At 40.9% G+C, this 16141-nt stretch overlaps 1 protein-coding gene across 1 annotated transcript; it reads left to right on the top strand.

The window, feature by feature from the left end:
* On the top strand, nucleotides 7-14354 carry SLC30A4 (solute carrier family 30 member 4). Its single transcript, XM_021407951.1, has 7 exons — nucleotides 7-478; nucleotides 5071-5217; nucleotides 8901-9054; nucleotides 9304-9517; nucleotides 9813-9918; nucleotides 11232-11366; nucleotides 12038-14354. The coding sequence occupies exons 1-7, from the start codon at nucleotides 100-102 to the stop codon at nucleotides 12190-12192; spliced, it is 1290 nt and encodes a 429-aa protein (XP_021263626.1). The 5' UTR covers nucleotides 7-99; the 3' UTR covers nucleotides 12193-14354.

Below are 16141 nucleotides of genomic sequence, written 5' to 3'. Positions count from 1 at the left end.
GGTAGGGCCCGGCGGCGCGTGGCGGGGGCCATGCCCTGAGAGACGCGGGGAGCTGCGCCAGGATCGGCCGCGCCCCGCGGGGTGCCCGGTGCCGCCGCTATGGCCGGGCCCGGCCTGTGGAGCAGCATCAAGTCCGCGCTGCGGAGGAGCGAGCCGCCCCTGTTCCTGAACGACTCCAGTGCCTTCGACTTCTCGGACGAGGCGGGGGACGAGGACTTCCCCCGCTTTAACAAGCTGCGGGTGGTGGTGGCGGACGACGCGGCGGAGGCGGCCCCCGAGGCTCCGGCCAACGGGCTGCACCCCGCGCCGCCGTCCGACGACGAGTCCGTGCCCGAGCGGGACATCGCGCTGCGCGGCGGGCCCGAGCCCTGCGGCCGCTGCCGCAGCCGGAGGGAGCTCTGCAAGCTGCGGCGCGTCAAGAAGCGCCTGACGGCCGCCGCTGTCCTCTATCTGCTCTTCATGACGGGGGAGCTCGTAGGTGAGTCGGGCGCTGCTTGGCCTCGGTGTTAAATATTTGCAGAGAGAGCCGTTTGGAGATCGGAGCGATTAGCGGTGAGCTCGGGGGGAGTGGGGGCGAAGTCCGCCCGTGCGTTCCGTGCAAGCAAAGGAAGGGAAACTTGCAGCTTCCTTACCTGGAGCTCATCACCCCCCCCCCCAGAATGGCAACAAAGTGGGCATTTTGTTGGCTCGTGGCTGTTTGGCGTTCCTGCTGCGTAAGTTTCTAAGGTGTGATTGGCGAGAGAGGGCTGCATCGTGTCATGCAGGTATGCATGAAAGATGAGTAATTTCATCTCCAGTATTTTTTAATTACTGCCATAGAATCGTGCTGTGTTTGCAAGGACAGGAGGCAAATAGAATTTCCAAGGGTGACACTGACATACCAACAAAACCAATATTGGGAAGTATTTATCTTTAGCCGTCAGATCCAGCAATACGCTCTGGTTTTCGCACCCAAGAAGACAAACTGCCCAACAGTGCGGCGCAGAGGGCTCTCTTGACAACTTCCTGATGTCCTGCTGTGCTCTGGACCAGTATGTGCTCCAGCCAGACATAAATCCTATGGTCAAAGTTAAAACAAGAGGCGTTTAAACACTTCGTAGTATAGCAGTTCACAATGCAAGTTGCTCGGTTAAATCAAGTTCCTTGCAGCTTTTGTTTGATAGTACTTAGAAAAGATACGCTGGTTTTACCTAGAAGAATGGTGCTGGTCCTCAAGTTCAGCTTTTATTACTCTCTCATAAAGGTATGCTGTCATTTGCTATTAAGATTGAATAGAACCTGTACACAATAGAGCAGTCGGTACAAAACACGAATGTATTTATAGGCTACAGTGGCATGGGTTTGACATAAAATCTAAAGTTGTAAGTCCTCTGGATGTGTAGCTAAGCTATTAATGTTATGCCTTTGCCGTTATCTAACCATTTTTACAAGGCATACTATTTATCTTTCGATCACTTACCAATGCAATAATATCAGTGTCCTGTTACCAGCTGGTTTTGGATGTGCCCACGATGTTCACTGTAAGCACTTGGGGCTGCTCAGCCACCTGCTGAATGCTGAAACTCTCGTTCACTTTGGCTGGTTTAAAGCAGCGTGGAGCGATACACAGTGCCTGCACGTGGATGCACTGCACCCATCAGTCATTAGACAGTCTGTTATGTTGAGCCCAGTCCTTCTAGCAGCAGACAATGACTGACAACTAATTGCATTTAACTTGCTTGCATTTTAATGTGCAGGTCCAACTAATAGAAAAAATTAGTGAATTTAGTGGCCATAATTCACCAGCAAAAAAAAAAAAAAAAAAGCCACGAAAACTTTAAAGGAAAGATGCCTCAGGTACTGTACCACAGAATGATACCATTCGTCCCACATTCATAGAAAAAAAATAAAAAGCCCTGGGAGAAATGGTCATTTTTTTTTCAGAGAGAGACCAGATAACTAACTGTGTCTGCAACTACAGTTTTGTTTGGGCCTCGTTTCAGGAATGTGAGTTAAGAGAAAATAGTGGCTTTGTCTCTCAACACCTCGCTTTCAGTGTGCAGTTAGTCATTAGTAACACTGCCACAATACATCAGCTCATCACGGATCAGCACTCGGCTTCAGGCTCGCAGGGATCTGGTTGAATGCCTTCATTTGCCCTCTGGCTCTATTTTTTCTCTGGTTGAGATTTTGGCGCAGCGTGAGCTCAGGTAAATTTGATGAGGGATATAGAGTTACATCTCAGATGTAGACATCGTTTGTTGTAAGCGTGACTGCGTTTGACTGTACTCATGTTGGCATTCTGATACGCACCGAATTTAGTCCATTTGTAGGGTGTGTTACTGAGTAATGATGTTCCCAAGCTGTTGGCAGCTTGATGCTGAAGTCACAGAGGGTCTGTGTTTTCACACTGTTGTAGACATCTCCATATCTAGTGCACGGTCAACTCTGGAAATAATAGATGTTGAGAGTAAAAATACTCTAATCACTGTCACTTTACCCACTGTTTCTCCCTCACAGCTAGGACTTCTGCAGGCTCAGGTCAGAGCGACTGATTTCTCCTTATGAAGCATTGCTGCTGTAGTGCGGACTCATAGTTCTCAGGTTCCTGTATGCAGTTACCAGTATGGTGCAGTATTTGGGCACTGCGGCACACAGTGCTAAGGCCCAGACCCGTAAAATATTCTGGCATCCAATTTCAGGGAGAATAAGTAGGACTTGGGTATCTGTGCACTTTTGTGGGTCTTGTCGTGAATGCCTTGTCATAGGGCAGGCAATCAGCAGCAGAACAAGCAAAGATGGAGCCTACAAGCCCTGGGTCAGCACGCTACCTGTTCAGTGTATTTCGCTCCAGCCCAGCATTGAGTTCTGTCCCATCTGATCTGAAATTTTGTAACTTTTTGGACTAATTGTAGCCCAAGTATTTGGGAGACTCTGGCCGTGTGGGACATTAACAGACCTCTTTTCATCATCTTTGCCAGATTTGAATTTCTACAGAAAAGGCAGAAGAGCCTGTCAGACAATTTGTTCGGTACCAGACAGCAGGAAGTTTTCTATCAATGTCAAGATGAAGGAAATTGTGTTTCAGCAGCTGCTTTGTGAAATCTTGATTGGCATATGGTTTTTTCCCAATCACTGCCAAGGTCATTAATCCAGCCCACATCAATGTTGGTTGCTTAATTTGATGAACAGTCATTGTAGAAGTCAGATCACTTTGTGGGAGCCAATTTGCACGAATAAATGAAAAATGATACAAATCCAGTTACTGTTCCTGGCAGGTTTTTGATGCATTCAGTTATGTTCAGAGATTTCCAAGTGATCATTCACGAGGAGGACTGCTGTACTTCGCAGGATGGTGAAAGCAGCAGTGAGCCATCAGGGCTTCTATTCATAAAGGCCGTAGATGTCCATTTTTCTATCTTCTCCCCCTTAAGTTGTTGATGGTGTTTCAGCAGCCCCTGGGCAGTGCTTCACCAAGCAATGAACCAGTATAGCTGGAAACAGAGAACCTTCAAATTCAGAATTTCATTTATCTCAATGATATTTTCTCAATCCACACGCTACATTAAGACTACTTTTAGTATCTGAATTTTCTCTTTGTAGTTATATTTCAGAAGTCTGGAGAGACTAGCTGAAATGGAGTAGGCTCATCTTGGGCTGAAGCACTTCTGAATTTAACATTCATGAATTAACATACGTGCTGTAAATGATCATACACAAAGAGTTGAATTGAATGTCTTTAGATATAAATTGTTTTCTTCTGTGCTGACTGTAAAACAGGCTGAGTTGCACATTTCTAGGACATATTTTTTGAAATTATGTGAGAAAGCAAATTATCTTTGAGCTGTGATGGCCTGTGGAGAATTTGAGCCTCTAAAGAATTTCACTTGAGACTTACAAACAACTAAATAAAGGGGCTGGGGGACAGGAACAGACAGAACAAACAACTCCTGTGGTGTCAGCCCTGCTGCTTGTATGTGGCTGAGAAGAAGAGCGTAGCTTTGTCTGCAGGTAGGCACTCACGGATAGGTGGATGCACACATGTTTTTCACTGATCTTGAAAGCAATCAGTCTGTTGTGAATTTCCCTTTGCTCTTTCCTCGTGGTCAGTCTCTTCACTAAGAGGCTTTTAATTGTGTACAAAGATACCTTTACTCGAGATGTTGGCTGGAGCCTGAAGCCTGCCAAATGGCACACCAGCTGCACGCTCTGCTTGCTAGAATCAACGGTTTGAATGAGTCTCAAGGTAAAATAAGAAATGAAATAATAGCTGAGCTGCCCCTGAAGATGTAATCTTTACAGAGAAAATGGGCTTATCTTCGTGCAGATGGAAGACAACACAGCCTGTCCTTGGTGCCTCGTTTGGATAAGGGATGCTTAAGAGAGGCGCATTGTTTAAATCGCTCTCACTCATCTATCTACTGGTAGCATTTAGCAATTGAATTGGAACAAAGATATTAACCTTCAGTCTGAGGTTGTTCATCCCCGTACAGCTCATAATTATGAGAAAAAATAGTAATAAATAAGAAAGGAAAATGCTGTGAAAGTTATTGCCGGCAGTATACGTTATCAGTATTTATACACCTCTGTGAGGACAGGGAATGATGAAGGTTAAAAGAGAATACAGTAACAATAAAAAGAGGGCGGGGTGAATTACTTTGCCACTGATTCATTGGATTTCTGTCCCTGTTCCATTATGTGAAAATATTTCAGTGTAGTTCAAATAAAAAAACATCAGCCAATTAAACATATGCAATAGCATATACAGAAAAGATACTCAACTATTTTGCAAGTAGTTTATCTTGCAAATGTTATCAAGCAGGTAGTCTCAGTGAGAATTAGAGGACTAACTCCTTTCTATGCTACTCTTACGGAAATGCACGCTTCACTGCATTTCTGTCTGTGGTAGCTGTAAATTATAGCATGGCATGTTGATTATAATGGCAAAAAACAAGTCCTGCTCAGTGATAAGAGGTACTCTCATGCACTTAGTGCAGTGTTCTGAAAATAAGTAACTGTAAATTGTGCCATGAGGATAGTATCCAGAATCACTAATGTCATATCTCTTGACTGTTCCAACTTTGTTTTCAGGTGGATATGTTGCTAACAGTCTAGCAATTATGACAGATGCACTGCACATGTTAACTGACCTTAGTGGTATTATTTTGACCCTACTTGCTCTCTGGCTGTCTGCAAAGTCTCCCACAAAGAGGTTCACTTTTGGATTTCATCGCCTAGGTACGTAGATATCAGCTTTTGCTAGTAACAGTATTTTAAGCAATAATGCTAAAGATATGTAATTCTAGAAGAGGAGGTAACTAGAAGGAGAGTGGTAACAAACCTAGAAGTAACGTTATTTTTAACAACCTGTCTGTTGTGTCCTTTCTCTGCTCTGGCTGTTGTCCATCCACTACATAGGTTGTATTGCCACAGGGGAATAAATCATTTGATCAGAACTGTGCAAATGCTACATCTGGAAACAAAGTGCTATAAAATGTGATTAATGACATTTTAATCTTTAACTAACTCCTGGAAGCAAAGAGTTCTATAGAGCGTAGGATCAGATAGCTCTGCAAGAAGTCTCATAAATCACCATTCTTCTTGCGCAAAGAAGAAATCAAGATGTCCCCTCGTATCCAGTACAGTAAGTTACTTAACTTGTGCCCATTTTAGGTGTTTGTAAAATGAAATGTAAGCAGAAATATGTACTAAATGTTGGAAGGGTAATTTCAGGACTCATTACTTCACATTTGGAAGTGTAGTGATGATAAAGGGTGCTTTCATGTGGTTGCCATCTGTACTGGATGTTAATAATTTATAATATACAGATGAAAGTCTTGACTTGTAGACATTTTCCCCAAAGCTTCGATGTATGCTTCATGAAATAGATCATTTCAGATGTTATGGCTTGCTACTTCTATGCTTTCTGCAGGGTGTATTTTTCAAGGAATTTCAAACCCTTGCATAGCCATTACTCCTAATTCTTATGATGGCTGCCAGAACAGCAGTAGAATTCAACAGCTCCATCACTCCTAGTCATTTGTCATCAGTTAGTCACTAATGCATGAATGCATAACTGTACACCAGCAAAGATCTTTGGGCTTTAGCAAGACAGCATTAACAATGCCAGCATTTCCCATTACAAGCTTTTCTTTCAAGAAGTTTTAATTTTGTGATGGGAGTTCCCTCTAATACTGAAACCTGACCTTGCAGGTATGCCCCTGGCATTTGCTCATACTTTCCACAGGGATGTTTGCTAGCATTTAAACATGCCTTAACCTCATTTAAAAATAGTTTGAGCAGTTTATGTATTTGTAACTCTTCAAAAACCAAGTAGTAGAAAGAAAGAACATGACATAGCCTTAAAACAGAAATAGTTCTTAAGGAAAAAAACTTTATGTACTACTCAATTTTAAAAGTTTTCACTTATTAATTCAGAATCTCCATAGCACTCTGCAAACAGGAATCCCTTTGGATTTCTGCCACCTCACGTTAAAAACAAACAACCCACCCAACTTTTTTCCCCATTTTACTGCCAAAGAAAGTACTGACCATATCAATCCAGTAGTGGCCTATGGGCTGGATCTGGCCCATATCTATATCACCCATCATCTTCTCCCTGGAAAAGAGAGGGAGTGGCTTCTCACTCCTGCAGCAATTCCTTCTTTCTTTCTGCTTCCCAGTGACAGGAGCTTGTCAAACACTGGGCGAGGTTGCCCAGACAGATCACGGAGCCTCCCTTGCTGGAAATACTCACAACCCAACAGCCCCCAGCAGCCTGCTCTGGTTGATTCTGCTTTGAGCAGGGCACTGGACTAGACTATCTCCAGACGCCCCTTTCTACTCAAGCACTCTGTGTTAGCAGCAGCAGCATAGTGATCTGTGTAGGAAGACGACAACTAGAGCCTCCGGGAGAGGGAAGGGAGCTTCTGTGCAGTGTGGAAGGCAGTTTGATAAGAATCCTGCAAGCGGCCCTCAAAACCTTGATCTAGGCCCTGTGAATACTGACCGTGGGATGGTTGAAAGTGACGTTACACAGGTGGTTTTTTTTGTGAAGCTTATTTGCCTGATTTTAGGTCCCCTTTCTGAGTGTTGTGGCCTGAGCACACAGTTTCACACATCAGTGAACGCTGGCAATGGAACAAAGCTGAGTCTGGGCTACATCCTTGCTGTAATACATTTTTCTAAATATCGTATGCAGTAAAAAGCCTGTCAGCAAAATAATATGGGTTCATCAATAGCCTGAATTTCATGAGATGTTAAAACATGACAGTGTTAAAAATAGGTACAGATAGAGCATTTGTCACAGAAGAAATGTGGAGCATCTGCTTGAAGCTGGGGGTATGTACAAGAACTATCTCATGACCAATCTGCTTTGTGTTAAATTTTAAGATAATCTATACATGCACTAAGCACAAAAACATGCCAGTGAGTAGTGTTTCTAGTGCTCATTTTCACTTCTGTTTGCAGAACCATGAATTGTTGTACTTGTACCCATAAAAGTTGCTTAGTAAAGACAGCAGACCTATTGGTTGTCTAGTCAAATTCCAGCAGAAAGCACTGTTTTTCATCTTTTTGAATTCTCTTTGAATATATAATATGTATGCTCCATCTTTAGTTTCTTCCATTTCCTGTGGTGAAAGGGAAGCTGACAGATTCAGGAATGAGCTAGAGAAGTGAAGGTGAAAAAATGAAAATTACAGTCTTATCTGAAAAGAGTTATATTCTTTACACCAAAAATAGTTCTGTTTCACTGAGTGCAGATACCTCCTTCTCAGAAAGACACTGAGCAGATTTAAACACAGATATGGAACTTGGCATCTTTCCACTGCTGCAGAGACAGCATCAGTAATGATGGATCTGTCAGTCCATTGATACAGTGCATACTTCATTTCACAAGTGAAAGATCTTAGCACAAACCTATAATGTCAACATGAAAATGACTCTGTGAAAGCTACTGCAAAGAATACACTGACTTCCACTGCAGAAAACATGCTTTTAGACTGTAAAACTACAATATGTTATTTCTCTGGTAAATGCCAATGTACTACAGTTTCACAAATTCAACCAGCCAACAACCACCACCATTCTGGAAACCAAAGAAATGGTTTGAAATACGTAAATAAATAATGGCCATTGCCCTGAATAATCCGCCTGCTTTGTAAAGAAAGCTACCACTTGTGTGGATGTTTCCAGGATTCCACGTCGCTCTGAGATCAGGAATTATGATAGTTGCCTTTCAAAGCCTCCTTACTGTCTGATAGTGCTGGTACTCGTCCAGGCACTGACACACTGCTGAGCAGCTCACTGCATTGGTGTGAGTTTCTTCTCCCATTATGATGTTACCAATTCAGTGTATGGGTCAAATGATTGTGATGCTATGAAATGCATGTTCTGTACTGTAATAATGCCTTTATTCAATGAATAAAGGCAATGCTGTATTAGAAATGACACCTTCAGTACTCAGTGCTGTGCTACACACTAACAGATTCAAAGCAGAAGGAAAATGAAGACAGTTCTTTGATCAGTCTTCGTACAGCTATGGTGTAGCTAAGAGCTGATTCCTGGGGAATATTCCTGGGCAGAGTGTGTGGGACCAGGAGGAGAACGACAGAATACAGTGCAAATAAATTCCAACCCCAATCTTTGAATTCACGGAGGAAGGTTAAGATCCCAGTGATCCATCTGATAAGTGACAGTAAACACAAAAGCATACGTATATGTCGTCTTTAAATCTAGCTCAATACTGTGGCTCTATGATTAATCTTATTTGTGAATGTTACTTATGGTTTACTAGTTGTTCATTAGCGCTGTAGTACACGTAAAATTTAAAATAATTAAGGCTCTTTCTATATTACAAATAGGAAATAGAAGTAGACCTGAGACTCACTTTCATAATGTTGTTTCCTTTCTGTTTGCAGAAGTATTGTCAGCCATCATTAGTGTATTGCTGGTCTATATCCTTATGGCATTCCTTTTGTATGAAGCTGTTCAAAGAACCATCCATATGGACTATGAGATAAATGGTGATATCATGCTGATCACGGCAGCCGTTGGTGTTGCAGTTAACTTAATGTAAGAGCTCTCTTTCTCTCCATTAACACTCAAATATATTTCTGAATAAGCTGTTGATTCATTAATGGCCTCTAACTTGCTCATGGGATGTCATTTTGCTGGGCCTCTTCTTTACATAAAATAAGACAGGAAATGATACTTTCTTCATTCTTTTTTTAGTTTTGACTTAAAGAAATCAAACAAAATCACCAAAAACACCCACCAAACTCAAGCCTGTTTCTCAGAGTGTTTTTCTTCTTTCAATTTCAGAATGGGTTTTTTGCTGAATCAATCTGGACACCTTCATTCCCACTCCCATTCCCACCCTCATTCCCACGTACCTCAGTCAAACTCTCCTACCGCAGCCCGCAGCAGTGGCCCCGGGCACAGCAGCCTTGCAGTGAGAGCAGCATTTGTACATGCCCTTGGGGACCTGGTACAAAGCATTGGTGTGCTTGTAGCTGCGTACATCATACGTTTCAAGGTAAGGAATGGCTAATCTTTGACGTAAAGCGTGATTTTTTTTGTTTCAACTGTAGTTATTAGAAAAATAAGTTCATTTTTAATGTAAGTGATGAAAATGATATGCTTTATGATGTTCTATTATAAGCTCCATATAGTCATGCAAAATAAGCTAAGTCTACTACGTATTTTGTAATTATTCAAGCAGAAAGAGCTACGACTTCGTGAATATTTCTGAAAAACGTGACTCAGAAATACAGTTACTATTTATAAACTTACTTTATGCATCTCTTAACACTTTGGACCTTCCTTTCCAGCCAGAATACAAGATTGCTGATCCTATTTGTACGTACGTATTTTCCATACTGGTGGTTTTGACAACAGTCCGAATTCTGTGTGATACAGGAGTTATAATTTTGGAAGGTAAGATCCTCACAGCGTGCTGTAGTTTATATGTCAAATAAAGCACTGGCACTTGGACATCGCAACCACCATCTCTAGCAACATGGGCTGCAGCTGGAATTTTGTTTATCTTGCTTTAGGATTTCAAAGACTGCTGCAACTTAAATGAGCCAGTAAGAACCAAGAGTCTTTGACCTTTACCAGAATGACACAAGTCCTAGCGCTGCTCACAGTGTACCATCAGGAGATGGTAGAAGTAGAACTTATAAAACTTCCAGCTAAAATAAGTAAACATCTGCCAGAGTCAGCTACGCACTTTCCGTTTAATTACTTCTAAAGTTAATGTGAATACATGTAAAAGGAGGAGACAAATTCAGGCCGAATGCATGGACATGTGGTTCATGTTTGATCTGTTTTCCCCTTCTCCCCACAAATGTGGTAGTATTACTTACACGTCAGATAAAACTGGAAGTGAAGACTGGTGTAAAAAGGAAGGAGGTAAAGAAGAGAAGCAGCAGAACATTAAGCTTAACTTTTGACCTCTTGTGGTGACTTAAAGGGAAAAATGCCAGCAACATTCTTTGCATTATTTTAACTAACCTGCCCACATTTCTGCTTAATCCAGTACTTTCATGCTATGAAAGTGAAAACGTAGGGATGAGAAAAAAATCCTTGTTTTTACCTGCGCCATCCCATCTGTTTGATATAAATTATTGCTGACTTTTGCAATCAAGGATCTCAAAATCTTTAATGTCAAGTGCTTTTCTTGTCATTAAAAAAAAAAAAACAAACACAACAGAATGGAATTTCACTGCAAAGTCAAAAATGGTGAAACACACTTAAGAAATCTCATTTAGCTCCAAGGCAACGGCTGAGGTTTAGCTGAACAGATAAGGCAAACTAATGTGTATTAAATTCCAGATGTTTGAGTTGTACCTGTTTGCATAGGTATCCCAGCTGTTATAAAGATGTCTGAACGAATGATGTTATTAAAAGTGATGAAAGGTGGTGTTTGATGAAAGGTGTATGTTAGAGAACTTTTCCAACTAGTAGTCAGGAGCTCCAGAGAATGGACTTGCAAGACATATGTATAAAACCTTCGTAAGGCAACCTTTCTGAAGTAATGTTTCAATTTTAAAATGGAGTAAGTTTTCCCCACTGTAACCAAGCAAAACCCTAGCTTCTTGAAGCATTCTATAGAAACAACAGCAAAACAAAAAACAAAAAAAAACAACAAAAAAAAAACAAAAAACAAACAAAAAAAAACCCACACAGAACAAACCTGACTTTGATATATCCACGCAATTAATTTCATCTTACGTTTGGTATCACAGGAGTTCCAAGGCATTTAAATGTGGATCGTATTAAAGAAGACTTGATGAAGATTGAAGATGTTTATTCTATAGAAGATTTAAATGTTTGGTCTCTCACTGCAGGAAAAACAACTGCCATAGTCCACTTGCAATTAGGTAAGCTGCTATATCACTTAATTTTAGATTCAGTCCAACCAGGGGTGGGGAAGATGACAAAACCCAAACCACTTTCTCTCTCATCTTTGTATTCTCACTTACACACATCCAGGAAATAGCGTTCTGGGGAAAACAAAAATCTATTGTTTATGCTTTGGTACAGTGAGGTATAGAAACTGTTAACCCAAAAGGACAAAGCGTAAATGAAAGTTGTGTGAAGAAAATATATTTATACTGAGACATACTGATTCCATACTGATCCAGTACTGACCTAGTATGGAATGATTTTTTTTTTTCTTATTTGAACGGGTTAAGTTCTTCTCTTCAGAAATTCCCTTATGGAAGGATCTGACTCATGGAAAATTGAACACTTTGCCAAAACATGCCAATTTTGACATTTAACACAACGTCATGTGTATCGATTCTTAGAAAGAAAGCTCTCTCCCTGCCCCCATCTAGCAGAGACAGTTTTACCAAGATATGGTTCTAGACAGAAGAAAGGTGTAAAATTATATATAGGGTATCATGGCCACAGAACAATAGAAAATTAATAAGGGAATTTGATCAAAGACATTTGAGTTGGTAAGACCATGTGATAAATATGAAAACAGTTGGATTGTCCAATTTTATTAAGGATTGAATTGTATGAAATCTTTTTTTGATTTTTCCAGTTCCTGGTAGTTCATCTAAATGGGAGGAAGTTCAGTTCAAGGCCAGACAACTGCTGCTGAACACGTTTGGAATGTACAAGTGCTCTGTCCAGCTTCAGAGTTACAAACAGGAAACAAGCAAAACCTGCGCAAGTTGTCAGAGTTCCAGTGCCTAATCTCATGTTTTGGGAACTGCTGCCTTATTCTTTATCTTGTAGTCAAAGACTGAGAGCAATAAATACAAAGTGAAAATGATACAAATAATATGTGGATTTGTACAATTTAACATGCAGCAGGGAGAACTGACGCTGCAAGAAGTGCAGTGGCTGCCCTACAGAACGTGTATTTCATTCTCTCCCTTGTGCTGGTTTATTAAATTTATTATGGTTTGGAGACAACATTGTTTTCAGATTGTTTACAAACTGCAACATGGTTCTGCAGATACCTCACAAATTACAGTTTGAGATTGTCTTTTGTGTACCACAAAGTACCTGCACTCCACATGGAGCATCGAGTATTCAGTATTTCAATTAACATCTCTAATATCATGCCAGGGTTCCATACATTATGATCTCCAAATTCATCGGACAGTATTTTTACAATAGTCATTTTCATGCGGTATTTTAAGTTACGATGCATGCAGTGCTAGCTGAATTCTTGTCTAAACTGTCTTATTGGAGACATTGCCAAACAGAGGATTTACCGTAACCAGACCAGAAACTTAGCTTTAATCTGGACATTCAGAGATTGAGACAGGAAGATCCTTGCCCAGGCTTGTAGTGTTTAATTAGAGACCCGGCACTGGACCCAAAGTGTTCTCAGTGATCAGTTATCTTTAATGTATTTTAGAATAGGGTTTATACTTTAGAAGGAGGTTATTTATTTTACAAAGTTTTGAGTTGTAAGATGAAATTTATTAGTAATTTTGAATGTCTAAACCAGCATTTGATTCACATTAGAAGGCCAGTTAATTAGCATGCATTCTAATTAATACATGTGCTGTAATTGAACATTTTCTATGATTGTTTTGTTGAAAGAAATAAAATGATAGGAACTATGCTTGACATGAAGGTACTCTCAGATACAATCTACAGATGTGCAAAATACTTAGAGCCACTAAAAGGCAAGGGGAGAGCAGAAGTTTTAGATGCACTGTTTCCTCAGTCCTGGATCTCTGACCTTTTCATCTTTGCTTTGAGGACAGGATGGCAATATCCTCACAGGACAGCCCCTGCAACAGCAGTCCCTCACTGCTGAGCTCCATGAATAAAGTGAAATCCAGCACGCTCAGTGACCTCATGCACACTGGACAATGCTGTCACAGCAACCTACAGAAGTAGAAAGGTCTTTTCTTATTTATTGAGAATCGAAGCAATTTGGAAAGACTTTTCTCATCCTGACACTTCAAAGTCCACAAAACTGAATTGCTTTGCCTCATTGCATAATCCCTGTACTTTGAATGTATGCAGGACAATAAAACACAAGCCTTCTACCTGCCGCTAATCTACCGTACATCCAAGCTCACATTTATGCTTGTTGCTGACATTAGCTGCATTGAAGAAGCCGAGGGCAACAAGAACGACCTGCACCATTCAATAGACAGATGGAACTTTGCTTCCAGTATTTCTCACTCATTCTGCACTTTGATCTTCATGCAGAACTTCCACTGACATCAGAAGTATTTCTGCACGTGGAACAGAAAGGAAAGTTCTGGACCAGAAATGGATATAGTGATTCTCAGCTGTGAATACTTAAGCTATTATCTGGCTTGAAACTTGTTAGGGTTTCACATATTCAGCAGGGTGATTTATATCTGCAATTGGTAGTAACAGTCTTGGCTCATTTTCTCTTTTTATTAAGGTAGGGGCCTCATGATGAATTTGCAGAGGTGAAAACTCACAACACAGTATTAATAACACTGGACTATGTTTGTATTTGTTCTGGCAAGAAATGGGAACACTTGAGTACAGCATGGGAGTACGAACAGCTCAGACACAAAGGAACACTGTACTTGGAAAGATAATGCTTCGATACAAACATTACCGCTGATTAAGCCATATCACAGTTCATGAAAAACGTGCATCCCATTCTTACAAGTTTCCTAAAAGCAAGCAAGAATCACCAAACACAACAGGTATTTTGCACATACTAATACTCAAACAGGTTTTAATTAACTTGGGACTTACAGTTGATGTAATTAGAAGTTGAAGTATGGTAGACACGTAATGTATTTGGAGTTTTTTTATTGTAATGATTTACTACGCTTTTGTTTAATGGAAGAAAAAGCCGAAATGTGTTGCTTTACTGTGGGTTTTATTAAATCAATTATTAAACTTCACATTCTGTCTTATAAAATATTTATTTGTATTGAGGTCTCTTGTCTTGTTCTTTCATTCTGACCGCAGTTCTTTTTTGGAGTGCCTACAAACACTCAAAGGGAACTCAGTTTGGTGGCACTATTTGGAATGAGCTATGGCTCCCTCTTCCGTCAGAGAAACTGAAGTCTTGTTATTTCCCATGCAGTAACAGAACTTCAGAAAATAAAGGCTGACAAGCGTTGGTGAAGGAGCAGCTATAAATCAGCTGGCAAGGCATTCCTTCAGTCATGCTTGAGGGGTCCTTATTATCAAGGCCTAGGGACTAACTGGGAGGACTTTAGAAAAAAAGCAACAACATAAAGTAAGAATCTAGGAGAAAAGAATCAATGCGGCTGTCGGGGAGATTCTGAAGCGTAGATTCCCTGTTTTAAGGTCCAACTAAACTCGCATGGAAGTTTACATCTGCGCATCTGTGTGGCCCACCTCTAATCATTTTCTTGTCTTCATAAATTAGGGTAGAAGTTGCCTGACACCGCTGTGTTTCACATAAGAACTCAGTACCCTTCTGAATCTGTTATTAATCAACATCAAAAGGAATACACGTAATTTGTAACACTCCTAGTGAGGGCAAAGCACACAACAGAACTAAAAAAACCTAAGTAATTAGCACACTTATAAGGATCAGAGAAGTATACAGAAATTAGCATTACTTGGCAAATTAGCTGCTGGGAACATATGATTAAATATGCATTACCAGGACTCTGGGAAGTGTAAAGAGTCCGTGAAAGAAGACAAGTTATCCTTATAGGTAAGGAAGGCTCATATTGAGTATCACAGAGGAGAATGGCATTAGTAGGAATAAGAATCAGGTCTAGTGCCTTTCCAGCCAGCTCCGCAGCACATCCAGTTTATTTCCTCTGACCATTACAAGATCATTTACATGCTTCTATGTTTCCCTGTCACCACAGGAAACCTTTCTGTTTGAAGTGAGAATGCATTTACTTTTTGTGATTTCTCTTTGACTGACAGATGCCTAAGATTAGAGGTTCCCACTGCAAGCTTCCCTGCTTTCCAGAACCACATCAGATTGCTATTGGTGACCAAACAGCTGAACTCCCGTGAAAAATCCGCCACCTATCGCAACTTATGCAGGAGAAACTTATCCAGAGCTGTGATTCTCACACATCCTTTCCTGGAATGCAGATAAAGCTTTAATGACTACTGTAACACAACAGAAAGCACAGCAACGACAGGAGAACAGCAAGGTCCTAGGCTACAGCAAGAGAGAATATGCTCAAATGCTACAGCCATGGGCACAAAAATAAAGGAAAACAGCTGCTTACCTTCAGAAGACATCAGGTATGCAGAGATCTCCAGAGAGATACCCTTGTTTCCACTGCCAACCCTTACATGAGGTCTGGGAAGGGGTGGATCCTGGCTCCATCCTTTCTGGTCACTCAGGTGCATTGCATTACATGCACCTGAGCTCCCCTGGGTTGGCCCTACCTTCCCACCAGGTGCTCCACCGCTGGCTTAAGCTGTGACTTAGCATTTCCACTACAACTACTCATAAAAGCCAAGGAGCACTTTATCCTGAAATGTTCTTACCCTCAGAAGAAAATGAACAGAAACTTCTATCATGTGATTCTATGATTTGCTTTCCTTGCTTAATGCTGATTTTCTTTTCTGTTGATATTCAAACCTTTCAATACCAACTACATTTCTTTCTCTACCAGCAGAATTACCATGTAAGTCATCATACCTGAACTGGGTCTTCAAAATCCAAAATGGTATTGCCAAGATCCCT

The sequence above is a fragment of the Numida meleagris genome, chromosome 9, assembly GCF_002078875.1.
Source record: "Numida meleagris isolate 19003 breed g44 Domestic line chromosome 9, NumMel1.0, whole genome shotgun sequence".
Lineage (NCBI taxonomy): Eukaryota > Metazoa > Chordata > Aves > Galliformes > Numididae > Numida > Numida meleagris.
This window is presented reverse-complemented; position numbering and strand designations above follow the sequence as displayed.

Excerpts from the sequence above, each read along its gene's own strand:
- SLC30A4 (XM_021407951.1), top strand. The coding sequence starts at position 100 with ATGGCCGGGCCCGGCCTGTGGAGCAGCATCAAGTCCGCGCTGCGGAGG. Across the intron at positions 5,218-8,900 it reads TTTTGGATTTCATCGCCTAG|AAGTATTGTCAGCCATCATT; the intron begins GTACGTAGATAT and ends TTCTGTTTGCAG. Across the intron at positions 9,055-9,303 it reads GGTGTTGCAGTTAACTTAAT|AATGGGTTTTTTGCTGAATC; the intron begins GTAAGAGCTCTC and ends TTTCAATTTCAG.